At 36.4% G+C, this 25,696-nt stretch overlaps 1 protein-coding gene across 1 annotated transcript; it reads left to right on the top strand.

Annotated features, from left to right (window-relative positions):
- Nucleotides 1-25,696, top strand: LOC139890621 (uncharacterized). The gene is made up of 5 exons (XM_071873519.1): nt 1-457; nt 784-841; nt 937-1,020; nt 1,100-1,241; nt 25,196-25,696. Exons 1-5 carry the CDS (start codon nt 1-3, stop codon nt 25,562-25,564), a joined length of 1,110 nt encoding a protein of 369 aa, XP_071729620.1. The 3' UTR covers nt 25,565-25,696.

The following is a 25,696-nucleotide window of genomic DNA, read 5'->3' as shown; positions in this document are numbered from 1 at the left end:
ATGTCTGGAGAGCCAAGAGTTAGGTCTATAAATGTGACTGAAACAGAAGCTAAATCGATCCTTAGTCTTGCTGGAAATAAATCGGCTCTGGGTCTTGTAAGCGCTCAAAAACCCGCGACAAAAACATCAAAAAAGATTGAAATGTCACCTGAGGAGGGTTCTATCGGTGGGAAAAAACGATCCGTTGTAGCATCATCGCCGCCTTTTAGTTCCACGGGTGTTCCTTCAATATTACGCAGGCAGGTTTCACTCAATGCTTCGTGTTCTTCGGATGCATCGACTGATTCGTTTCAAAGCCGGGCTTCTACAGGTAGGATCTATAGAACAAGTAGCAATTCTAGAGGGAGGAGGCAGTTATCTTCAAGACCGAAAAACGTTGTTATTGATAGTGCTTCTGATACTTCACCTGCTGATCTTTTATCCAAGAAAAGGTGTGCATGGGTAACATCAAGTTCAGGTATAAACGATTGACCCTCGTTTTCTTATAAAATAAGTTAAAGTCGAAATCTTCGATGTTATTTTTGAATGAACATTTCAATTTTCTTTTTGTAACTCTGTCTAGTACAACTTACATTGATCATCTAGTTATCTCGTTTGTGGAGTATATTGACATAATTATTTATGAATTGCAACATAAATACAATACCATGCTTCATATATCTAATTAATAAGATTATTTGTGTGGTAATCCTTCACATTGCTATAAAAATTTGTGCTTTGCTAGTTAAACGAATGTTTTCTTGGGGTTTTTTTAATATTCTTGAACTTGTTTTCTGACGGTAGATCAAACTTATGCCGTTTTTCATGACGAGGAATGGGGAGTTCCTGTGCATGATGATAAGTATGTCTACACAACAATCTTTGTGTTCCTATATTACTTAAATAGGGTTCTATATAATTGTTTCAATTGTTTTCTCGAATTGTCAAATTATGTAGAAAGTTATTTGAGCTGCTTGTGCTTTCTGGGGCATTATCAGAACTTACATGGCCATCCATTCTCAACAAACGGCATCTTTTTAGGTATTGTATTATTATTTTTTGTGATATGTTTGACGTTTTTATGTCAAGTGTTTTCTCTCATAAAATGGTTATTATGCAGAGAAGTTTTTGCGGATTTTGATCCATTGGTTGTCGGGAAGTTCAGTGAGAAGAAGCTAGTGGGACCTGGGAGTGCTGCAAGCTCTTTGCTTTCAGAGCTGAAACTGCGGGCCATAGTCGAAAATGCTCGCCAAATTTCCAAGGTAGATCCTCTATGTTTCAGTTAATAATCTTATAGCGCTAGCGCTACAACTATCATCTGGTTGTGGTTAGACAAAATCTTAGGGGTGGTAATTTTGACCCATTTTTTTTTATCAGGGTTTATCAATGAAGTGTCAAACTGATCAAATGAAAAAATTTAACTAAGAAGGAAAGAGTTGATAGTCTACCAAAGTACTCCATATAATTTTGATGCATAAAACCTCTTAAACTTTATAAATATTATTAAGATCTTGACAATCATTCATCTTGATTCTTATACTTACATCTTATCCAATCAAGTTCCAACTTTATTTTCCACATGCAATAAGTACAAGCAACATACAATACTTTATGCATAATTGTGATTGTATTCAAGATCCAAAAACTGACTAGTGCATGACCTTAGTGCTATTTAGCAAAGTTGGGTTAAGTTCGATTAACCACTTGTATATCTTGCACTGCAAGTTGTACCTTTCTTTGGATTTGGAAGTTTTAGACGTTAGAACAGGGTTGGTCTTTACTTATCTTTTTGGTATTACAGAATAGAATTATATATGACATGGCATGCTTGAATGAAATGATTGAATTCTGGTAGAGTAGGTGGTGTGAATGTTAATTTAATAGTGGTCCTGGGATTGCTTCAACTTGTATCATTATTTATGTATTTATATGTTTAAAGATGACCTAAAATGTTACAAAATTTAAATATTTCTTGAAGTGTCACCCTCATTCGAGCAAAGCTAACCTTCTAATAATATGAAATTTGGTTAGTTGGTTAAAAAAATGCCAAAAGTAGTTTTCCAGTCCCTGTAGTTGCGTAATTTTCAGAATACAAGCCCTGTAGTTTCGCTTAGCTGTTCCCTTTTATATAAAATGATATGATATGTTACCATTATGAAATTGTTAAAACGAGTAGTTCATGTTAACCACAATAAGAGACCTATATGAGAATAAAGTTGAGCAACAATTAATCATGATGTTGATGATCATATAACAAAAGAAGATGGTCAATGATTTACTTTTATGAATTGAAGTTGAAGCAACTGATAAAGTTTAGTCCTTTATGACTTTCTTGTGTCATGGAAATAGTCCTTTTGCAAATCATGTGTTTGGGGATATGCGTGTTAACGAAACGGGTTGTACAATAATTATATGTCTACGGAGGCTTTTGGGGCTTTCGATGAAATGATGACACGTTTGGCCTACGAGAGCGCACCGGGTGGTGGATCCTCCAATGTGTTGTCGTACGAAATTGAGAATCGGTCTGGGAAGAATTACTTGAAAGAGACGGTAAACGGTAAATTGAAAAGGGCGGGACCTCTAGGTTGAGTGGTCGGGTTCAATTTGTTTGTTAGTTTGATGTGATTGCTCTTTTCGTGATGTATTCGGTTTTGTTTGGTTAGTTTGTCTTTATGGTTTTTCAGGTTGTTGGGAGGCTTGTTTATAGATAGTTTCGTTTGGATAGTTGCTTTCTAGGGGCGAGCTTTCCCTGTTTCCCTGTCTTTTTGTATTCCTTGTTGAGGGCGTTTTTCCTTGAAAAACGACATCGTTTCTATATGAGCATTCATTTTTTCACCAAAAGATAAAAGATAAAGAAAATAATTAGATGATCGAGCATTAAATCACTATTGATTATTTAAAATATGGGGTGGTCAGGGAAGGGTTGGAAACAGCTAGGGAGTATTCTTGATGGGGAGTATGGGTTCAGATTTTCACTCTCCCACGTAACCTAGGTAACTCAAATAGGGAAAACCGTAGAACTTTTTTAGTATATAAAATTACCAATCAAGGCTTCATTCCTAGATGATTGAGTATTTGAAACATCTGGATATCGAATTAATCTATATATTCAAATGTTAAGAACTGATTATTGTAACTTTATGTTGCAATTATTAGTTTTGAAAAACAAATCCAAACACCCCTGTATATAGCTAAAGATTCTATTAGAAACTTAAAGAGTTGTTGGGTATATATTCTTGTGATAGGTATGGAAAAATTACACTTCTTGATAGTGCATATCATTTTAAAGAGGCCCATTCTGTCACCTGAACATTAAGATTCAGCTTTATCGCTTGTACTTTACGCAGTCAAAGTTGTAGAACCTGTTATGACAATTTGCCTAGCGCACCCACACTAGCGGAAGCGAGGATATAATTTGTTTGAGACAAACTTGCGAGAAATAATAGAAAGCAAATAAAGTAACTGATAACACGACGATTTAACGTGGTTCGGCAAAACCCTGCCTACGTCCACCCCAAGAGTTCCCTTTATTCTTATAATATAAAAGAACCCCATACAAGAAAAAAGTACACTATGAGTTAAACCTAAACCCAAGCCCCTTAGATTTTAGTATAAAATCTAAGTTTCCCGTACATTCTTTTACAATCCTTACAAGAATAAACTCTCGGCCTCACAAATAAACACACTCCGTTGATAAACCTATCAACTATGTTTTTCTCTCTCTTTGTGATCTTGTGATACTCAAATGAGCTCTACATGTCCATCTATTTATACATGATTCTTACACATATGAAAGCTATATGTGAAAAAGAATCAATAACCAACTAGTACACCTTTGACTTGTAAACATGCAAAATCAAACTTTTCCTTGTCTTGTAAACTTACACATGTATGTTAGAATGCAAATACCAAAATGACTGTGTCATCCATGTGAAAACAAATACCAATCAAACTCACTTTCTATGACTTCTTTATACATGCAAAAGACAATTTGTCTTTGTCTACTAAATGATTTGTCAAATATTTGGACTAGTGTCCAACAATCTCCACCTTGACAAACATTTATCTTTATTCGTCACCGAAAATACTATAGCCTAGTATTTTCACCATTGGCCTCCTTATCACCGCTGCACACACCTTGAATCACGTCGGTCCTGAACCCCGATTCAATTAAAACGGCAAAAAATTATGTGCAGCTGACCCTGTCAACTTACATAGTTGACTCCGGAGAGGAGTCTCTAATCACCTCTCCTTCAGTAGGATTTCCTTTCTCACCATCGTCTAACTTGATCAAACATGTCGTCACATGTTCCCGATCAATTTTCCGTGTGCACACTTTCCAAACCTTCGAGGCACGAGTACATTTGGTACTCGCCACCAGACGATATAAACCCTCATACTTCTCTCCCTTCATCAGGACCTTCGCGCCATGTGTGATTTTCATAACTCCACCTACGGCTGAATAGCCGTATCCTTGAGAATCTAACTGGCTTAAGGAAATTAGATTTTTGCACATCTTTGGTGCGTACGCCACGCCACCAAGTGTGTAAGCAGCTCCGCGAAACAATTTTATTTTCACCATGCCAACACCCTCAACATCACATGTTGAACCATCACCTAAAGTCAGCACTCCAGCCTTCTTTAATGTTAGCTTAACAAAATAAGCTTTCTTGGAATACACATGCATCGTACAACCCGAATCTAAAATCCATTCATCTTGAGCAGAAGTAGAACTTTTGGAAATTGTGAGAACATCTCCCAAATTAACCGACTCATTAACTGCAACTGCAGCTGATGAACCCCCAGATTTTTCTTCACCATTCTTCCAGAGTGGACAATCTTTCTTGTAGTGACCCCACTCTTGACATTTGAAGCACTGGACACCCTTCATTCCGTCTCTTGATCTGGACCTACTTTTATCACCAGATCTTTTTCCGGAAAACCTTCCCTTTCCATGACCAACCATAGCAAATTCATGCTCAAAACGGTCATCGGATCTTCGTCTCTTATCCTGAGATAAGAGTGCCGGTACTACCTCCTCCATCTTTACAGTAGTTTTTCCGTAAAGAACAGTAGTAACCAAAGTATCATACGAACTGGGAAGAGAGGTAAGAAGAATAAGGGCCTTATCTTCTTCCTCAATATTAACCTCAACTTTTGCAAGTTGATCCACCAGACCATTAAACACGTTCATGTGTTCAATGATATTCCCGCCTTCCTCCATCTTCAACCGATAAAGATCACGCTTCAAGTGAAGAAATTTGGTACCAGATTATAAGACAGAATAGTAAAATTTAAGAACAAGAACTTATTGGAAATCCTTCTCCAATTATAGAAAAACTCTTATTACATTCATATTATTACATAAAGCAACTATCCCTATTTATAGTTGATTAACCTTGTCCTTTAAGCAAGTCTAGAATAATCTAGGATAATCAAGTTTAGAATAATCTAGAATAGTCAAGTCTAGAATAAATTAGAAAAGTCAAGGAAGAAGCAAAATTGAAAACAATGACGGCTAGCCCACTTGTTATCCGTTCACATGTTCCACCTCCTCAAATCCATTTGAGATATAATTTCACAAAATAAACCTCTAACTATTACTTTATGTCAAGATTGGTCCAACAATCACCCCCCCAATCTTGACCTTGAGTTATCATTTATTTCTTTGAGTCTTCAATCCTTTGAACCCCAAGAATCTCTCTCATTTCAGCAAACTTTAACTTCGGCAATGCTTTTGTAAGAATATCAGCCCGTTGCTGATCCCCACTGATGTGTTCAACTTTAATCTTCTCCATTTCAACACATTCTCGTATGAAATGATACCGTGTGTCGATATGCTTACTTCTTCCATGAAATACCGGATTTTTCATCAATGATATTGCTGACTTATTATCAACTTTGATCACGACTTGTTCTTCTTTTCTTCCAGTTATTTCAGCTAAGAGTCCCCTTAACCATATTGCTTAACAAGTTGCTGCAGTAGCAGCCATAAATTCTGCTTCGCAGGATGATAAGGCCACTGTTTGTTGTTTTTGTGAATTCCAAGCAATAGGTCCATCATCAAAGTAGAACACTAATCCAGTAGTACCCTTTCCATCATCTGGGTCCACCGAGAAGTTGCTGTCACTAAATCCAAGTAGGTTATTGCTACCATTCCTTCGATAGTGAATACCCAGGTCTACTGTACCTTTCAAGTACCTGAGAATTTGCTTAACAGCTTGAAGATGAGTAATTTTAGGAGTTTGCATATACCTACTTGCATATCCCACCGAGTATGCAAGATCCGGCCGTGTATGAGTTAAATACCGAAGGTATCCAATTGTTTTCCGGTATTCAGTTGCATCAACACATTTGCTGCCATCATCTTTCATCAACTTCACACCTGGTCCCATTGGATATTTGGTGGAATTGCACTCCCACATTCCTGATTCCTCTAGGATTCTTTTAGCATATCTTGATTGATGAATTTTTATTCCATCTATGCCTTGTATTACTTCGAGTCCGAGATAATAAGAAAGTAAGCCCAGATCACTCATCTCGAATTTATCTTCCATTTGCCTTTTGAATTGTTTGATTTTCTCCAGGTTATTACCCGTTACAATCAAATCATCAACATAAATTCCTACCAAAAGTGATCCTTCTTGTGTTCTTTTTGTGTATACAGCTTGTTCAAGCTTACACCTTCGAAATCCATATTCCTTTAGAACTCCATCTAATTTTGTATTCCAAGCACGTGGGGCTTGCTTCAGGCCATAGAGAGCCTTTGACAGTCTGTACACCTTTTGTTCCTTCCCCTTTATCACAAAACCTTCCGGTTGAGATACGAAGACTTCTTCCTTGAGGTCACCGTGTAGAAATGCTGTTTTAACATCTAGGTGATGAACATCCCACCCTCTTTGTGTGACGACTCCGTCAAAACACTTAACGGCTCCGTCACTTAGTCCCACAGCTTGATCGAAACTCTATATGAATTTAATAAAACAACCTTGCATTCTTTATTTAAAAAAAAATGATTTCCTATAAAGGAAATCTACTAAAATATATAAGTTTAGAAAAACTATACAATAATACTTTAACCAAAAGTTGACCAAAACAAAGTCAACAAACAACCACTACCAAATGTAACAAAATAGAGTGCAAGTTAATGTTTAACAAAAGCTGCTATCATAAATATGCAGACTCTCTAAGCACAGCGGAAGCAATCAATCATGAACCTGAGAATAAAACATGCGAGTAACTGTCAACAAAAATGTTGAGTGAATTATAGGTTTAATATTGCAAACAATATTTAATTTAAACAATAAAAATTTATGTTTGAAAACATAAAACTCCTTTTTAAACCACCAAATTATATGCTAGAAAACATATAATAAAACATTATTCCATTTTCCGTGAGCCACCTGGTAACCACTTAACCATTTATTTACCCTTGCCAAACACAATAAAAAAATATACACCGAACAAGTGTATCTACAACAAAATACGAAGTACTAAACATTCCGATTATAAATTGCTAGCGCGACTAGCTCGAAATGGGGTTGTCAAACCCGATAGATCTATCCATAGGATTCGCGTTCACCAGTAGAAACCAGTGATTACAGTTACCAGACTAGGGAATATTTTTGTTCAACTCACAATGAATAATTTAAACCAACTTCCACTTGTGTCCAAAATATAAAATAAATTGCATGTATTCTCATCCCAAAAGATTTAAAATAGAAAATGGGACTATAACTCACCTTAATAGCAACGAAGTAACCAATACAATTAAGCGAACAGCAAATGTAGTACAGTGATCAGGAATGATCACAACGCCGACCTATAAATAAAGCAGGTCGATATAAATAACTAACTTAGGTCAAGTCTTAGTATGACAGCTATTGTACATGTTGCAAGTAGTCATAGAACAATACTCAATATGCATCGGTTTGATCGGAACAGCTTACGGACACACACTTTCTATTTTTAGAAAGTTTCTATTTTTAGCAGGTTTCCATTTTTGGAAAGTTTCTATTTTTGGAAAGTTTCTATTTTTGGAAAGTTTCTATTTTTGGAAAGTTTCTATTTTTGGAAAGTTTCCAAATTTAGAAAGTTTCTATTTTAGGAAAGTTTATAAGTTAGGAAAGTTTCCTTAATTAGAAAGTCAACAAAAGTCAACTGAAAGTCAAAGTCAACCGAAAGTCAACTCAAAAGTCAACCTTGGTCAAACATGGTCAATGTAAATTTTAAAAGTGTAAGTTATAATAATAATATAAGTTATAACGTTTATTAAAGTTAAATATGTCTAATTATGTCATAACATAAGTTTAATTAAATTAAAATGAATTATTAAAGTTAATATAAATTTAAATGATATAATTAATATAACATAAGTATTTAATTAATTAATTAAGTATTAGTCATAATATAAGTATTATTCATTAATAATAAATTTTAAATTATATCATAAGTATTATTAATTAATAATGAATTATTAATCATATCATAAGTTTCTAATTAAAATTATTAAATCATAAGTATTTAATAATTAAGTCATAATTAAATAATAATTAAGTCTTATAATAATTAAATAATTATTTAATATTTATTATAAGTCTTTTAATAATTTCTCAAAAACAAATTTAATACTTATCATAAGTATTTTCCTTTAATAATAAAAGTATTACTAATCATAAGTTTAATTAAAATGTTAATTAAATTATAATTAATAATTAAATGATATAATAAATATTTATATCATATGTTTTAAATAATAATAATTACTTCTTTTATCATAAGTAATTAATTAATAATGAATTCCATAAATTTTATCATAAGTTTAATCATTAACCATAAGTTTTAAGTTTAAAAGTTCGCCGGGTCGTATCTTGAGCCCCGGGTGTCGGTTTCGGGCAAGCCACATATGCAACTTCACCTACTCAAACTACCCGACACAATTATGAACTCAAGAACACTCCAAGAACAGTCCCTAGGTCGTGGATATCAGCCATGACAACATTTGGGAAAACAATTTACTCAAAACGGTAATTCGGGCACAACGGGTGAACCGTGGCTCGGATTTAGGTGACCCGAACATAAAAATTCGTCTCACCATCAGTCCTAACCAAATGACACACCCTAAAGACACCAAGGATGGTCACAAAGTCGGACCCAACCTTGTTCATGCCAAGAACACCTTTCAATCTTTTACAAAAACCAAATTAAGCATATCTAGGGCTCCGGGAAACGAAACGACATGAATCCGGAGTCTAAAATTAATGTCTTGATGAGAGGAACTCATTTATGTACTTTATTTTAACATTCATATCAGTTATAAAGTCAGAATATACGAATCAAACTGCTGTCCAAAATTTACAAACCGAAATCATACGCAAACGAGTAATTCTACGCATCCAAACAACATTACAACAACTTATACATATCATACTAATCATATAACATATAAAATCAGTAATATAATTGAAAAATCAAAAAGCTAGGGTTAGGGTTTATACCCTAATCAATAATCAAGAGATGTTAACTTGTAGAGAAGAACGTGTAGAATCCGATTATGCAATCTATTTGATGATCCATGCAAGATTAGATGAAGATGATGATGATTTGGTGGAGCTAGGGTGACGGCTCAAAAAAAAAGAGAAGAGGAGGAAGAAAATAAAATGGGAGTAATTAGGTTTGAGAGGAAATGCTAGTGTTTAGAAAATGAAAAATGGAATAATGAAATAAAATCACAAACCACCCCCTCCCTAAGGGAATTTTCGGCCAACAACTGAATGGGGTGGGCCCCACATGGCCCACAATGATAAATATGTAATTTCTTTTAGCCCGAACGCCCGATCGAAGCCCGAAACTCGAAAACGCTACTACGCGATTGATTTTTCGGAGAGATAACAACTACGCGACGGATAAAATATATAAACACTATATATAATCATATGACATCAAAATATCATAATTAAAATAATTAGGACTTAAAAATTCCAAAAGTTCGACCGTTGGTTTGAAAACCGAAAAGATTCGCCGGATAGAAATCCGCGACTCGTAGGAACGTATAATTTAAAATATGAATACAAATATTCATATAACACATAATAATTAATATATTATTACAAAAATAATAATATAGGTCATAGAAATGACGTGGCACGAATAACAATTAACGGTCGTTAAATAGTTAACGGTAAAAGATAACGGAAAAAGTAGGGTCGTTACAGTACCTTCCCGTTACGGAAATTTCGTCCCGAAATTTAAGCAGGTGCAGGGGTTGACTCAGCATTTGGGAACAAATGCGGGTACTTCTTCTTCATCTGATCTTCACGCTCCCAAGTGAACTCGGGACCGCATCCGGTGTTCCCTCTAACTCGAACAATAGGAATTTTACTCTGCTTAAGAGTCTTTACCTCTCGGTCCATAATTTCAACAGGTTCTTCAATAAAATAAAGTTGCTTATCAACATGAAGTTCATCAAAAAGAATAGTTTCATTGGGCTCGGCCAAACACTTCTTTAAATTCGATATATGAAAAACGTCACGAATAGCACTGAGTTCTTGTGGCAATTTCAAACGATAAGCCACTGGTCCAACTCTCTCAATAATCCCAAAAGGTTCAACAAAATGAGGATTCAACTTTCCCCCTTTTACCAAAACGTATCAGCCCTTCCAAGGTGATACCTTCAACATAACACGATCACCGACCTGAAATTCAATATCGTTTCTTCTTTTATTGGCATAGCTCTTTTGCCAACTTCTGGCGATTCTCAATCTTTCCTTAATCTGTGCAATCTTCTAGGTAGTCTCGTGAATGATCTCTGGTCATGTGAGTTGAGCATCCCCAACCTCATTCCAACAGACAGGAGACCTACACTTTCTACCATACAGAGCTTCAAATGGTGCGGCTTTAATACTTGCATGATAACTGCTGTTATAAGAAAACTCATCCAGCGACAAATATTTATCCCACCCATTTCCAAAATCAATAACACACGCTCTTAACATGTTTTCTATGTTTGAATGGTCCTTTCACTCTGACCATCCGTCTGTGGATGATAAGCGGTGCTCATATCCAATTTAGTTCCTAGAGCACCTTGTTAGGACTGCCTCAGTCCAACATAATCGATACGGGAACACCATGTCTCGAAATAATCTCCTTCAAATACAAACGAGTAAACTTCTTCATTGAATATGTTTCCTTAATTGGCAAGAAAAGAGTTGACTTAGCGAGTCGGTAACAATCACCCAAATGGTATCATAACCACCCACAACTCCCGGTAACTTCGTAATAAAGTCCATCTTAATACCTTCCCACTTCCACTCGGGAATTTCAGGTTGCACCAAAAGTCCAGACGGTTTTTGATGTTCAGCTTTAACCTTAGCGCAGGTCAAACACTTAGCCACATACGTAGCCACATCAACTTTCAAATTAGGCCACCAATACAGCTCCTTAAGATCATGATACATCTTTCCTGAACCAGGATGAATAGAGTACCTAGACTTATGAGCCTCATCTAAAACAAGTTTTCGTAGATCACCAAACTTCGGAACCCAAAGGCATCCCGCAAAATACCGAGTACCATCGGTTTGTACCTCTAACTGTTTACTCAAGCCTCGGACCTTCCCGTTACAAAATTTTCCTCCTTCAAGGCTTCTTATTGTGCCTCAAGGATCTGCCTAGCGAGGTTTGTTTGAATTGTCATATTCAAGGCCCTAAACCTGCGAGGTTCAGCCCTTTCTTTACGACTTAATGCATCAGCCACATCATTGGCCTTTCCCGGATGATATAAAAGTTCGCAATCATAATCATTTAACGTCTCAACCCATCTTCGTTGCCTCATATTTAACTGTTTCTGATCAAGAATATGTTGAAGACTTTTGTGATCAGTGTACAATGTACCTTTGACCCCATATAGATAATGTCTGCTAATCTTAAGCGCAAACACAACAGCTCTCAACTCTAAATCATGGGTTACGTAATTCTGCTCGTGAATCTTCAACTGACGTGACGCGTACGCAATAACTTTCTTTCGTTGCATCATAACACAACCAAAGTCTTGACACGAAGCATCACAATAGATAACCAAATCATCATTACCCTCAGGTGGTGATAATATCGGTGCAGAAGTTAACTTCTTCTTCAGAGTTTGGAAAGCAGACTCTTGTTCACTCTTCCACTCGTACTTCTTCCCCTTATGCGTTAAAGCAGTCAGAGGTTTCGCTACTCGTGAAAAATCTTGAATGAACCTTCTATAATAGCCTGCTAATCCTAGAAACTGGCGAATCTGAGTAGGAGTTTTCGGAACTTCCCACTTTTCAATCGCCTCAATCTTGGCGGGATCAACTAGTATTCCTTGTTTACTAACAATATATCCAAGGAATTGAACTTCTCTTAATCAGAAATTACATTTAGAGAACTTAGCGTACAACTCTTCTTTTCTCAATAAATCAAGCACCAACTTCAAATATTCTTCGTGTTCTTCATCACTCTTAGAATAAATAAGGATGTCGTCGATAAAAACAATAACGAATATGTCCAGATAGGGTCTGCACACACAGTTCATGAGGTCCATAAACACAGCAGGTGCATTTGTCAATCCGAACGGCATAACAAGAAATTCAAAGTGACCGTAACGGGTGCGGAAAGCAGTTTTCAGAATATCAGTTTCTTTAGCGCGTAATTGGTGATAACCGGAACGAAGATCAATCTTATAATAAACGGACGAACCTTGAAGTTGATCGAACAGATCATCAATTCTCGGAAGAGGGTAACGGTTTTTAACAGTAAGCTCGTTCAATTCACGATAATCAATACACAAACGAAATGAACCATCTTTCTTCTCAACGAACAAAACGGGAGCTCCCCAAGGGGACGAACTGGAACGGATGAAATAAAGTTGCAATAATGAAGGAAGAAATAAATATGGAGTAGTCACATCTGTGGCATAGATATTTAAGGCAATTCTCTCAAAGGAGTTAACGAGGATCATGGACTCCAAAGTAAATTTTCATTATATTTCCGAAAGGAAGACGTATGAAAGGTGTGATAATTCAACGAGAGTGAACTTCCGTGTACAATGAGCGAGGAAGTCTAGGATTCATCCATATTCTTAAATTTATGTGCGGATGAAAAGAACGCGAATCATGGGTTATAAAGAATGGCCGACTCCAGGTGAGATGAATCTCCAAAAATAATTTCGTGCACCCTAAAGTATCGAATCCTAGGATTGATGTTTACGAGGGTGTTGCGGTTGACAGCGAAAATTGAGAGTAGAAACTCCTCAAACGGTCTAGAGTAATATATATCCATGATACCCATTATAACAACAGTTGGGGTAGAAACCCACCTAGCGCCTTTTCTACAATAAGGTGACCATCGAGTGTACCCCAGAAACTTGATTTATCGGTCTGCGTTTCGGCCATGTCCAACCATAAGAGGGAAAGTTTTATGAGCGCAAGGACTTTCCAACAATTTTTATAAAACCGAAATCCAAAGTGGTGTAAGAGTTTCTATCAACGAACTTAATGGTAAGTTCCATCCTTAAACGGAGAATAAGAAGAAATGTGATCCAAACACTCTGTAGAGTAATGCGAAAATTCTAATGTAATCAATCAAAAAAGTTTTGAAAAAGCTTTAAACGTCTAATGTAACCCCATAAATGGAACGAAGCTCTTAGTAAATTTAGAAGTATGTACAACGTGTACCATTTTACGTAAATCAATTTGAGTTAACTAGACAACTCAATAAGAGTGGTTTTAAAATAATTTTGAAGGTATAAATTAGTGTATACTAGCCAAAATAGGTAAGGGTAAATTTGTCCATTTGAATTCATACGTACATATATGATTTTATAAATAGTATACATGACAAAGTATTTCATTACTTCTATTCGCCCATAAATCTCGTGAGAACCGCCCAATTACACAAATGTGTAAAATTTTTAATGAAAAGCAGGGTATCCGCATCACAGAGGTTACGAGTTGAAGTAAGATCGTTAAAGCTCGGGTGATGGACTTGAATCGTCTTGCGACATCTCTTCAATAAATGCTACGAGGTCATGAAAACCAATGAGTTAAATAATGTCTTGACTTTTATCAGAACATAAGTCCTTGGGTCAAAACTATTCACGTGCGAAGCTGTCACTAACAAGCGAGTTATAAATGATAAAACATGGGGTAGGTAGTTCGGTTAAGATGAGTCTCTCGCATATCAACAAATAAGATAATGAGTATCTTCCTTACTCATGTAATAACGTTAGAATTTCCGAATGAGTGGTGTACAAATTTTCTTTGACTCGCTTTCTATTCCTCATGTCACAATATTGGGACTTCTTTATGAATTAACGTAATATAATCACGTTGGCCTGACGCCATTATATTTCACTAAGTCATAGTTCCATTCCAATAGCACTACATGAGGTCAGGACACGCGGTCAACCTCGAATTTCAACACAATTTCCCTGAAACAATTTCTTAACAATGTGCTAAGGATAGAACAAGAGACAAGGACATCGAAAGTAATGAATAGGAGTAACGATGACATAAAAATGTCTTCGAAGTACCAAGAATCTCTAAAAGTAAGAATGACGTTTTCCGTTTCAACAACCAAAGCACATAGGCACAACGGCACAAATGCACGTAATATAACAAAATGTTATATACCTAAACATAATAGCTGACATTGAAATGCCGAGCTTTTAGAAGTCAAGAATGACATCTCGCGTAATATAACTCAAACGTTATATACATAACCATAATAGATGACATAGAAATGCCGAGAATTCTTGAACACGTAATGTAACTTAAACGTTATATCAATAAACACTAATTATGACATAGAAATGTCGAGAATTCCAGAAGTCAAGAATGACACCCCCTCGGTTTCACTAACCGAGGTGTTCCTTTAAAAGATGAACTCGCATGAGTCGGAGAATACGTTTAAATCGGAATGGGAGTTCCTCCCGGATTCAGAACATAATAGAAATGTATGTATGATAACAATATACATACCAACACGACACAAATAATCACATATAATAATATATAATAGGCCGGGCTGTAGACTAGACTCACTAATGCACCCTATTGACCCGGGTAACGACATCAATGCAACCTAATTCCCTACAACCAGAGCTCTGATACCAACTGTGACGACTCCGTCAAAACACTTAACGGCTCCGTCACTTGGTCCCACAGCTTGATCGAAACTCTATATGAATTTAATAAAACAACCTTGCATTCTTTATTTAAAAAAAAATGATTTCCTATAAAGGAAATCTACTAAAATATATAAGTTTAGAAAAACTATACAATAATACTTTAACCAAAAGTTGACCAAAACAAAGTCAACAAACAACCACTACCAAATGTAACAAAATAGAGTGCAAGTTAATGTTTAACAAAAGCTGCTATCATAAATATGCAGACTATATTTAATTTAAACAAAAAAAAAAAATTTATGTTTGAAAACATAAAACTCCTTTTTAAACCACCAAATTATATGCTAGAAAACATATAATAAAACATTATTCCATTTTCCGTGAGCCACCTGGTAACCACTTAACCATTTATTTACCCTTGCCAAACACAATAAAAAAATATACACCGAACAAGTGTATCTACAACAAAATACGAAGTACTAAACATTCCGATTATAAATTGCTAGCGCGACTAGCTCGAAATGGGGTTGTCAAACCCGATAGATCTATCCATAGGATTCGCGTTCACCAGTAGAAACCAGTGATTACAGTTACCAGACTAGGGAATATTTTTGTTCAACTCACAATGAATAATTTAAACCAACTTCCACTTGTGTCCAAAATATAAAATAAATTGCATGTATTCTCATCCCAAAAGATTTAAAATAGAAAATGGGACTATAACTCACCTTAATAGCAACGAAGTAACCAATACAATTAAGCGAACAGCAAATGTAGTACAGTGATCAGGAATGATCACAACGCCGACCTATAAATAAAGCAGGTCGATATAAATAACTAACTTAGGTCAAGTCTTAGTATGACAGCTATTGTACATGTTGCAAGTAGTCATAGAACAATACTCAATATGCATCGGTTTGATCGGAACAGCTTACGGACACACACTTTCTATTTTTAGAAAGTTTCTATTTTTAGCAGGTTTCCATTTTTGGAAAGTTTCTATTTTTGGAAAGTTTCTATTTTTGGAAAGTTTCTATTTTTGGAAAGTTTCCAAATTTAGAAAGTTTCTATTTTAGGAAAGTTTATAAGTTAGGAAAGTTTCCTTAATTAGAAAGTCAACAAAAGTCAACTGAAAGTCAAAGTCAACCGAAAGTCAACTCAAAAGTCAACCTTGGTCAAACATGGTCAATGTAAATTTTAAAAGTGTAAGTTATAATAATAATATAAGTTATAACGTTTATTAAAGTTAAATATGTCTAATTATGTCATAACATAAGTTTAATTAAATTAAAATGAATTATTAAAGTTAATATAAATTTAAATGATATAATTAATATAACATAAGTATTTAATTAATTAATTAAGTATTAGTCATAATATAAGTATTATTCATTAATAATAAATTTTAAATTATATCATAAGTATTATTAATTAATAATGAATTATTAATCATATCATAAGTTTCTAATTAAAATTATTAAATCATAAGTATTTAATAATTAAGTCATAATTAAATAATAATTAAGTCTTATAATAATTAAATAATTATTTAATATTTATTATAAGTCTTTTAATAATTTCTCAAAAACAAATTTAATACTTATCATAAGTATTTTCCTTTAATAATAAAAGTATTACTAATCATAAGTTTAATTAAAATGTTAATTAAATTATAATTAATAATTAAATGATATAATAAATATTTATATCATATGTTTTAAATAATAATAATTACTTCTTTTATCATAAGTAATTAATTAATAATGAATTCCATAAATTTTATCATAAGTTTAATCATTAACCATAAGTTTTAAGTTTAAAAGTTCGCCGGGTCGTATCTTGAGCCCCGGGTGTCGGTTTCGGGCAAGCCACATATGCAACTTCACCTACTCAAACTACCCGACACAATTATGAACTCAAGAACACTCCAAGAACAGTCCCTAGGTCGTGGATATCAGCCATGACAACATTTGGGAAAACAATTTACTCAAAACGGTAATTCGGGCACAACGGGTGAACCGTGGCTCGGATTTAGGTGACCCGAACATAAAAATTCGTCTCACCATCAGTCCTAACCAAATGACACACCCTAAAGACACCAAGGATGGTCACAAAGTCGGACCCAACCTTGTTCATGCCAAGAACACCTTTCAATCTTTTACAAAAACCAAATTAAGCATATCTAGGGCTCCGGGAAACGAAACGACATGAATCCGGAGTCTAAAATTAATGTCTTGATGAGAGGAACTCATTTATGTACTTTATTTTAACATTCATATCAGTTATAAAGTCAGAATATACGAATCAAACTGCTGTCCAAAATTTACAAACCGAAATCATACGCAAACGAGTAATTCTACGCATCCAAACAACATTACAACAACTTATACATATCATACTAATCATATAACATATAAAATCAGTAATATAATTGAAAAATCAAAAAGCTAGGGTTAGGGTTTATACCCTAATCAATAATCAAGAGATGTTAACTTGTAGAGAAGAACGTGTAGAATCCGATTATGCAATCTATTTGATGATCCATGCAAGATTAGATGAAGATGATGATGATTTGGTGGAGCTAGGGTGACGGCTCAAAAAAAAAGAGAAGAGGAGGAAGAAAATAAAATGGGAGTAATTAGGTTTGAGAGGAAATGCTAGTGTTTAGAAAATGAAAAATGGAATAATGAAATAAAATCACAAACCACCCCCTCCCTAAGGGAATTTTCGGCCAACAACTGAATGGGGTGGGCCCCACATGGCCCACAATGATAAATATGTAATTTCTTTTAGCCCGAACGCCCGATCGAAGCCCGAAACTCGAAAACGCTACTACGCGATTGATTTTTCGGAGAGATAACAACTACGCGACGGATAAAATATATAAACACTATATATAATCATATGACATCAAAATATCATAATTAAAATAATTAGGACTTAAAAATTCCAAAAGTTCGACCGTTGGTTTGAAAACCGAAAAGATTCGCCGGATAGAAATCCGCGACTCGTAGGAACGTATAATTTAAAATATGAATACAAATATTCATATAACACATAATAATTAATATATTATTACAAAAATAATAATATAGGTCATAGAAATGACGTGGCACGAATAACAATTAACGGTCGTTAAATAGTTAACGGTAAAAGATAACGGAAAAAGTAGGGTCGTTACACTTTGGGCTGCCAAAGCTAGAATAAGTCTAACAGTCTCAAGTCTAGCTACGGGTGCGAATACCTCGTCAAAGTCTACACCATGTGTCTGGATGTAGCCTTTGGCAACTAGCCGTGCTTTATGTCGTGTGACATTTCCTTTTGCATCCCTTTTAATTTTGTATACCCATTTTAGTCCAATAGGTCGGTGTCCTTGGGGTAGATCCATTAACTCCCAAGTATTATTCCTTTCAATGGAAGCTATTTCACCTTCCATAGCTTGCTTCCATTCTTTATGTCTTGTAGCTTCCTTGAAATTTGTTGGTTCTCCTTCGGTAAGAAGAAGATCATATATATCACTTTGATTTTTCCAACCTCGTGGTGGTGTATCATCATATGTCTCCTCTTCTGCCATAGATGGATCTGACTCATTGACTGTATCTGTCGGGAGACGAGACATCATAGGTCCTCGTTGTTTTACTGTTGTTTCAGGACTGCTAACATCAGAATGGGTTATGCTTTCCTCATTGGTCGATCTTCCTTGACTTGAGGAGTTGCTGCTTTGTGGGCTATATGAGCTACTTGAGCTGCCTGGTTCAGTAGGCCCATTTTCGGAATTTTGATCAGCCGAGAAAACTTCACCGGGGTTTATATGTATCACGAATTCTCCTTTGTGATTAGGTTCTTGATTGTTTTCTACTCCGGAATGCCAATCCCATTTGCGTGCTTCATCAAATTCCACATCTCGACTGATTACTATTTTCATCTTCTCGGGATCATACATACGATGTGCCTTAGTTCCTGGTTCAGTTCCTAAATAAACCATAGGAATACTTCTGTCACCAAGTTTTTTTACTTGATCTGAAGGTACTTTCACATATCCAACACATCCAAACACCCGTAAATGATCAAGATTTGGTCTTCTTCCTTTTAAAGCCTCATACGGTGTTTGATTTTTCAGAATCTTCGTGGGCAACCTGTTTAGAATATAAACCGAGTGACGTACTGCTTCAGCCCAGAATCTTTGTGGTATATCCATTGCTTTAAGAATACTTCTTGTTGTGCTCATCACTGTTCGATTTCGCCTTTCAACGATACCATTCTGCTGTGGCGTGTAAGGTGCAGTCAACTGTCTTGTGATTCCAGCATAATCACAATACTGATTGAACTCGTTGGATGTAAATTCTCCTCCCCGATCAGTTCTAAGGACCTTTATTTTCCTTCCATATTGATTTTCAGCAATCGCCTTGAATTTCTTGAATTGCTCAAATGCCTCTCCTTTGGTTTTTAACATGAAAGACCACATAAACCTGCTGTGATCATCAACAATCAGCATAACGTACTTGTTTCCCGCTTGGGTTATAGGGGATATGGGTCCGCACAGGTCTGCATAAACCTGTTCCAGTGGATTTTGGGCTCTAAAAGCCGTCTGGACAGGAAAACTTTGTCGTGAATGTTTCCCTGCTAAACATGCTTCACACATCTGTGTAGGGTGATCAATAACCGGCACTCCATCCACTAGATTGTTGGTCCCTAGCCGCTTTATTGTATCAAAGTTCACATGACCGAGACGGGCATGCCACAACCATGCTGGATCATCAATCTTGGCATGTAAACAGATTGGTGTCCCAACCTCGAGATTAATTTTATACAACCGATTAGGGGACCTTTGAACCTTCATTAGCAGCGATCCATCTACCTCAAACATATATAAGAAACCATGTTTGATCAAGATTACACAACCCCCTTCTTCAGCTTGCCCAAGACTAAATATGTTAGTCTTTAAGTATGGGATATAAAGTATGTCGGTCAACAAACGTTGTTCACCATTCTTACATGTTAAAAGAATAGATCCTCTTCCTTCTATATCCACACACGAGTTATCCCCAAATCTCACTGTACCACCAATATCCGTATCAAGTTTTGAAAACAGTCCTTTGTTTCCTGTCATGTGGTTTGTTGCTCCAGTATCTAAGTACCACATGTTTTCTCCACCATCATGTGACTCATACTTTGCTGGAAAAACCTTCTTTTCACTTAGATGAATTACTTCCTTCTCGCTTCTTTGATTGGCTACGGACATCAATAGTGCAGGTCTATCATCATTAGCCACTGGTAGTTCGGTTGATCTAGCTTGAGTCAAATTTGCTTGTTCTCTTTTCTTTCGTGTTGGACAATCCGATGAGAAGTGTCCAAATGCATCACATCGAAAACACTGCAGCTTTGATCGATCTTTAGTTAAGTTTTCAGTTATTTGTCTACCAGCAAAAAAGTTTTGTCCGCGGCCTGAAACCCTTCCTCGACCACCAAACTGTCCACGACCTCGGCCCCTACCCCGGGTGTCTTGGCCATTCCCTCGACCTCGACCAAAGTTGTTTTCCCTTTTCTTTCTTGAGTCTCATCCTTCATAGGACAACAGAAGTTGGTCATGGCTGTTATTTGTAGTCTTTAGACTGGTTCGTTCTTCGTAAGCTTTTAGCCTACCCACAACTTCCTGGAATTTCACCGTTTTGAGATCAACCAGTTGTTCGATAGTGGCTGCCATATTTAAGAATTTTTCTGGTATGGCAGTTAATATTTTTCTCACCAACGTGGTTTTCTCAATGACGGTTCCAAGTGCAACTGATTTTGAGGCAATTCCAGAAAGTTTTGCTGCAAAATCATCAATTTTTTCGTTATCTTTCATCCTTGCTGCTTCAAATTCAGCTTTAAGAGTTTGAAGTCTAGCCTCCATCACTCGTTCAACTCCAAGGTGACGGGTCTTGATTGCATCCCAGATTTCCTTCGCATGGGTGCAACCTGCAACTTGAAGAATCAAGTCTTCAGGTAAAGACTGATACAGATAAGCGATTGCAGCATTATCCTTTTTCTGATCGACATCAGTTCCAGGTTCAATTGATTCCCAGATTCCATGTGCCTTAAAAATCGCTTTGATCCTAAGCGACCAGATGGTATAATTGGTCGCAGTTAGGATAGGGCACTGGAACGTAAGATGGCTGGTATCCTTGATTGCATCCGAGGTATTGATAATATCCCCCATGAATCTGGTCTTCGATCGACGCTCGTATTTTTCTGTCTTAGAATCTGGTGATTGATCTAGTCCTTTTGATCAACAACACGATCCCTTTTGTAACTCAGCTCTGATACCAATTGAAGAAATTTGGTACCAGATTATAAGACAGAATAGTAAAATTTAAGAACAAGAACTTATTGGAAATCCTTCTCCAATTATAGAAAAACTCTTATTACATTCATATTATTACATAAAGCAACTATCCCTATTTATAGTTGATTAATCTTGTCCTTTAAGCAAGTCTAGAATAATCTAGGATAATCAAGTTTAGAATAATCTAGAATAGTCAAGTCTAGAATAAATTAGAAAAGTCAAGAAAGAAGCAAAATTGAAAACAATGACGGCTAGCCCACTTGTTATCCGTTCACATGTTCCACCTCCTCAAATCCATTTGAGATATAATTTCACAAAATAAACCTCTAACTATTACTTTATGTCAAGATTGGTCCAACATCAAGTTCAACTTTGTGGTCATATTCTTCCCGAGATATAACTTCTCGAGGGCCACCCACAACCCCGTTGCGGTTGTCTCGCCACTGACATTATTAATGATCTTATCACTGATGGATAGGCGAATGGTACTGACACATCTTTCTTCGATGTCATTCCAATCGTCATCCGTCATCTTTTCTGGCTTTCCGTCCTTTTTACCCTTCAACGGCTTTGCCAAGCCCTGTTGAACCAGGGCATCCTTCACCCTTGCTTGCCACAAGGTGAAATTCCCGGTTCCATCAAATGGCTCCACCTTAAACTGCATACCGCTATTTCCCGCCATCTCAAACCAAAAAATATCCGATAAACCTGGATACGCTCTGATACCACTTGTTATGACAATTTGCCTAGCGCACCCACACTAGCGGAAGCGAGGATATAATTTGTTTGAGACAAACTTGTGAGAAATAATAGAAAGCAAATAAAGTAACTGATAACACGACGATTTAACGTGGTTCGGCAAAACCCTGCCTACGTCCACCCCAAGAGTTCCATTTATTCTTATAATATAAAAGAACCCCATACAAGAAAAAAGTACACTATGAGTTAAACCTAAACCCAAGCCCCTTAGATTTTAGTATAAAATCTAAGTTTCCCGTACATTCTTTTACAATCCTTACAAGAATAAACTCTCGGCCTCACAAATAAACACACTCCGTTGATAAACCTATCAACTATGTTTTTCTCTCTCTTTGTGATCTTGTGATACTCAAATGAGCTCTACATGTCCATCTATTTATACATGATTCTTACACATATGAAAGCTATATGTGAAAAAGAATCAATAACCAACTAGTACACCTTTGACTTGTAAACATGCAAAATCAAACTTTTTCTTGTCTTGTAAACTTACACATGTATGTTAGAATGCAAATACCAAAATGACTGTGTCATCCATGTGAAAACAAATACCAATCAAACTCACTTTCTATGACTTCTTTATACATGCAAAAGACAATTTGTCTTTGTCTACTAAATGATTTGTCAAATATTTGGACTAGTGTCCAACAATCTCCACCTTGACAAACATTTATCTTTATTCGTCACCGAAAATACTATAGCCTAGTATTTTCACCATTGGCCTCCTTATCACCGCTGCACACACCTTGAATCACGTCGGTCCTGAACCCCGATTCAAATAAAACGGCAAAAAATTATGTGCAGCTGACCCTGTCAACTTACATAGTTGACTCCGGAGAGGAGTCTCGAATCACCTCTCCTTCAGTAGGATTTCCTTTCTCACCATCGTCTAACTTGATCAAACATGTCGTCACATGTTCCCGATCAATTTCCCGTGTGCACACTTTCCAAACCTTCGAGACACGAGTACATTTGGTACTCGCCACCAGACGATATAAACCCTCATACTTCTCTCCCTTCATCAGGACCTTCGCGCCATGTGTGATTTTCATAACTCCACCTACGGCTGAATAGCCGTATCCTTGAGAATCTAACTGGCTTAAGGAAATTAGATTTTTGCACATCTTTGGTGCGTACGCCACGCCACCAAGTGTGTAAGCAGCTCCGCGAAACAATTTTATTTTCACCATGCCAACACCCTCAACATCACATGTTGAACCATCACCTAAAGTCAGCACTCCAGCCTTCTTTAATGTTAGCTTAACAAAATAAGCTTTCTTGGAACACACATGCATCGTACAACCCGAATCTAAAATCCATTCATCTTGAGCAGAAGTAGAACTTTTGGAGATTGTGAGAACATCTCCCAAATTAACCGACTCATTAACTGCAACTGCAGCTGATGAACCCCCAGATTTATCTTCACCATTCTTCCAGAGTGGACAATCTTTCTTGTAGTGACCCCACTCTTGACATTTGAAGCACTGGACACCCTTCATTCCGTCTCTTGATCTGGACCTACTTTTATCACCAGATCTTTTTCCGGAAAACCTTCCCTTTCCATGACCAACCATAGCAAATTCATGCTCAAAACGGTCATCGTATCTTCGTCTCTTATCCTGAGATAAGAGTGCCGGTACTACCTCCTCCATCTTTACAGTAGTTTTTCCGTAAAGAACAGTAGTAACCAAAGTATCATACGAACTGGGAAGAGAGGTAAGAAGAATAAGGGCCTTATCTTCTTCCTCAATATTAACCTCAACTTTTGCAAGTTGATCCACCAGACCATTAAACACGTTCATGTGTTCAATGATATTCCCGCCTTCCTCCATCTTCAACCGATAAAGATCACGCTTCAAGTTCAACTTTGTGGTCATATTCTTCCCGAGATATAACTTCTCGAGGGCCACCCACAACCCCGTTGCGGTTGTCTCGCCACTGACATTATTAATGATCTTATCACTGATGGATAGGCGAATGGTACCGACACATCTTTCTTCGATGTCATTCCAATCGTCATCCGTCATCTTTTCTGGCTTTCCGTCCTTTTTACCCTTCAACGGCTTTGCCAAGCCCTGTTGAACCAGGGCATCCTTCACCCTTGCTTGCCACAAGGTGAAATTCCCGGTTCCATCAAATGGCTCCACCTTAAACTGCATACCGCTATTTCCCGCCATCTCAAACCAAAAAATATCCGATAAACCTGGATACGCTCTGATACCACTTGTTATGACAAATTGCCTAGCGGACCCACACTAGCGGAAGCGAGGATATAATTTGTTTGAGACAAACTTGCGAGAAATAATAGAAAGCAAATAAAGTAACTGATAACACGACGATTTAACGTGGTTCGGCAAAACCCTGCCTACGTCCACCCCAAGAGTTCCATTTATTCTTATAATATAAAAGAACCCGATACAAGAAAAAAGTACACTATGAGTTAAACCTAAACCCAAGCCCCTTAGATTTTAGTATAAAATCTAAGTTTCCCGTACACTCTTTTACAATCCCTACAAGAATAAACTCTCGGCCTCACAAATAAACACACTCCGTTGATAAACCTATCAACTATGTTTTTCTTTCTCTTTGTGATCTTGTGATACTCAAATGAGCTCTACATGTCCATCTATTTATACATGATTCTTACACATATGAAAGCTATATGTGAAAAAGAATCAATAACCAACTAGCACACCTTTGACTTGTAAACATGCAAAATCAAACTTTTCCTTGTCTTGTAAACTTGCACATGTATGTTAGAATGCAAATACCAAAATGACTTTGTCATCCATGTGAAAACAAATACCAATCAAACCCACTTTCTATGACTTCTTTATACATGCAAAAGACAATTTGTCTTTGTCTACTAAATGATTTGTCAAATATTTGGACTAGTGTCCAACAGAACCAACTTTATGCTTTATACATCATGTCGCTTTTTTGTAAAGTGTATCCTAACTTTTTGCAGGTTTTGTCAATCACAGGTCATAGATGAATTCGGGTCGTTCCATAAGTACATTTGGAGCTTTGTGAACTATAAACCTATTGTTAGCCGATTTCGATACCCTCGTCAAATTCCTGTGAAAACTCCTAAAGCCGATGTGATAAGTAAAGATCTTATAAGGAGAGGGTTCCGTAGTGTGGGTCCTACGGTCATCTATTCGTTTATGCAGGTGGCGGGTTTAACTAATGATCACTTGAGTAGTTGCTTCAGATTTTCGGAATGCATGTCAATTGCAGAATCGGATGAAGTCAAGTCAGTCAAAGTCAAAGATGATGAACAAAAAGTCAATGAAGGAATTGAATCATGCATATGTAATGGCATTGAGGAGTTAAGTTTCTCATCAGGGTAACAGTTGGTAGTTAATTATGTTGCTTTTGAGATAGTTATGTATGATTGAAAAATGCCTCATATTTGTAGATTTATGTTATCTAAACTGCATTTCTAGAAACATGAGTATGATTTTATGGTAACAAGTTTGTAT

The sequence above is a fragment of the Rutidosis leptorrhynchoides genome, chromosome 2, assembly GCF_046630445.1.
Source record: "Rutidosis leptorrhynchoides isolate AG116_Rl617_1_P2 chromosome 2, CSIRO_AGI_Rlap_v1, whole genome shotgun sequence".
Classification (NCBI taxonomy): Eukaryota; Viridiplantae; Streptophyta; class Magnoliopsida; order Asterales; family Asteraceae; genus Rutidosis; species Rutidosis leptorrhynchoides.
Note: the sequence above shows the minus strand (reverse complement) of the source record. Positions and strands in the feature narration are given on the sequence as shown.

Excerpts from the sequence above, each read along its gene's own strand:
- LOC139890621 (XM_071873519.1), top strand. The coding sequence starts at position 1 with ATGTCTGGAGAGCCAAGAGTTAGGTCTATAAATGTGACTGAAACAGAA. Across the intron at positions 458-783 it reads ATGGGTAACATCAAGTTCAG|ATCAAACTTATGCCGTTTTT; the intron begins GTATAAACGATT and ends TTCTGACGGTAG. Across the intron at positions 1,242-25,195 it reads ATGCTCGCCAAATTTCCAAG|GTCATAGATGAATTCGGGTC; the intron begins GTAGATCCTCTA and ends TGTCAATCACAG.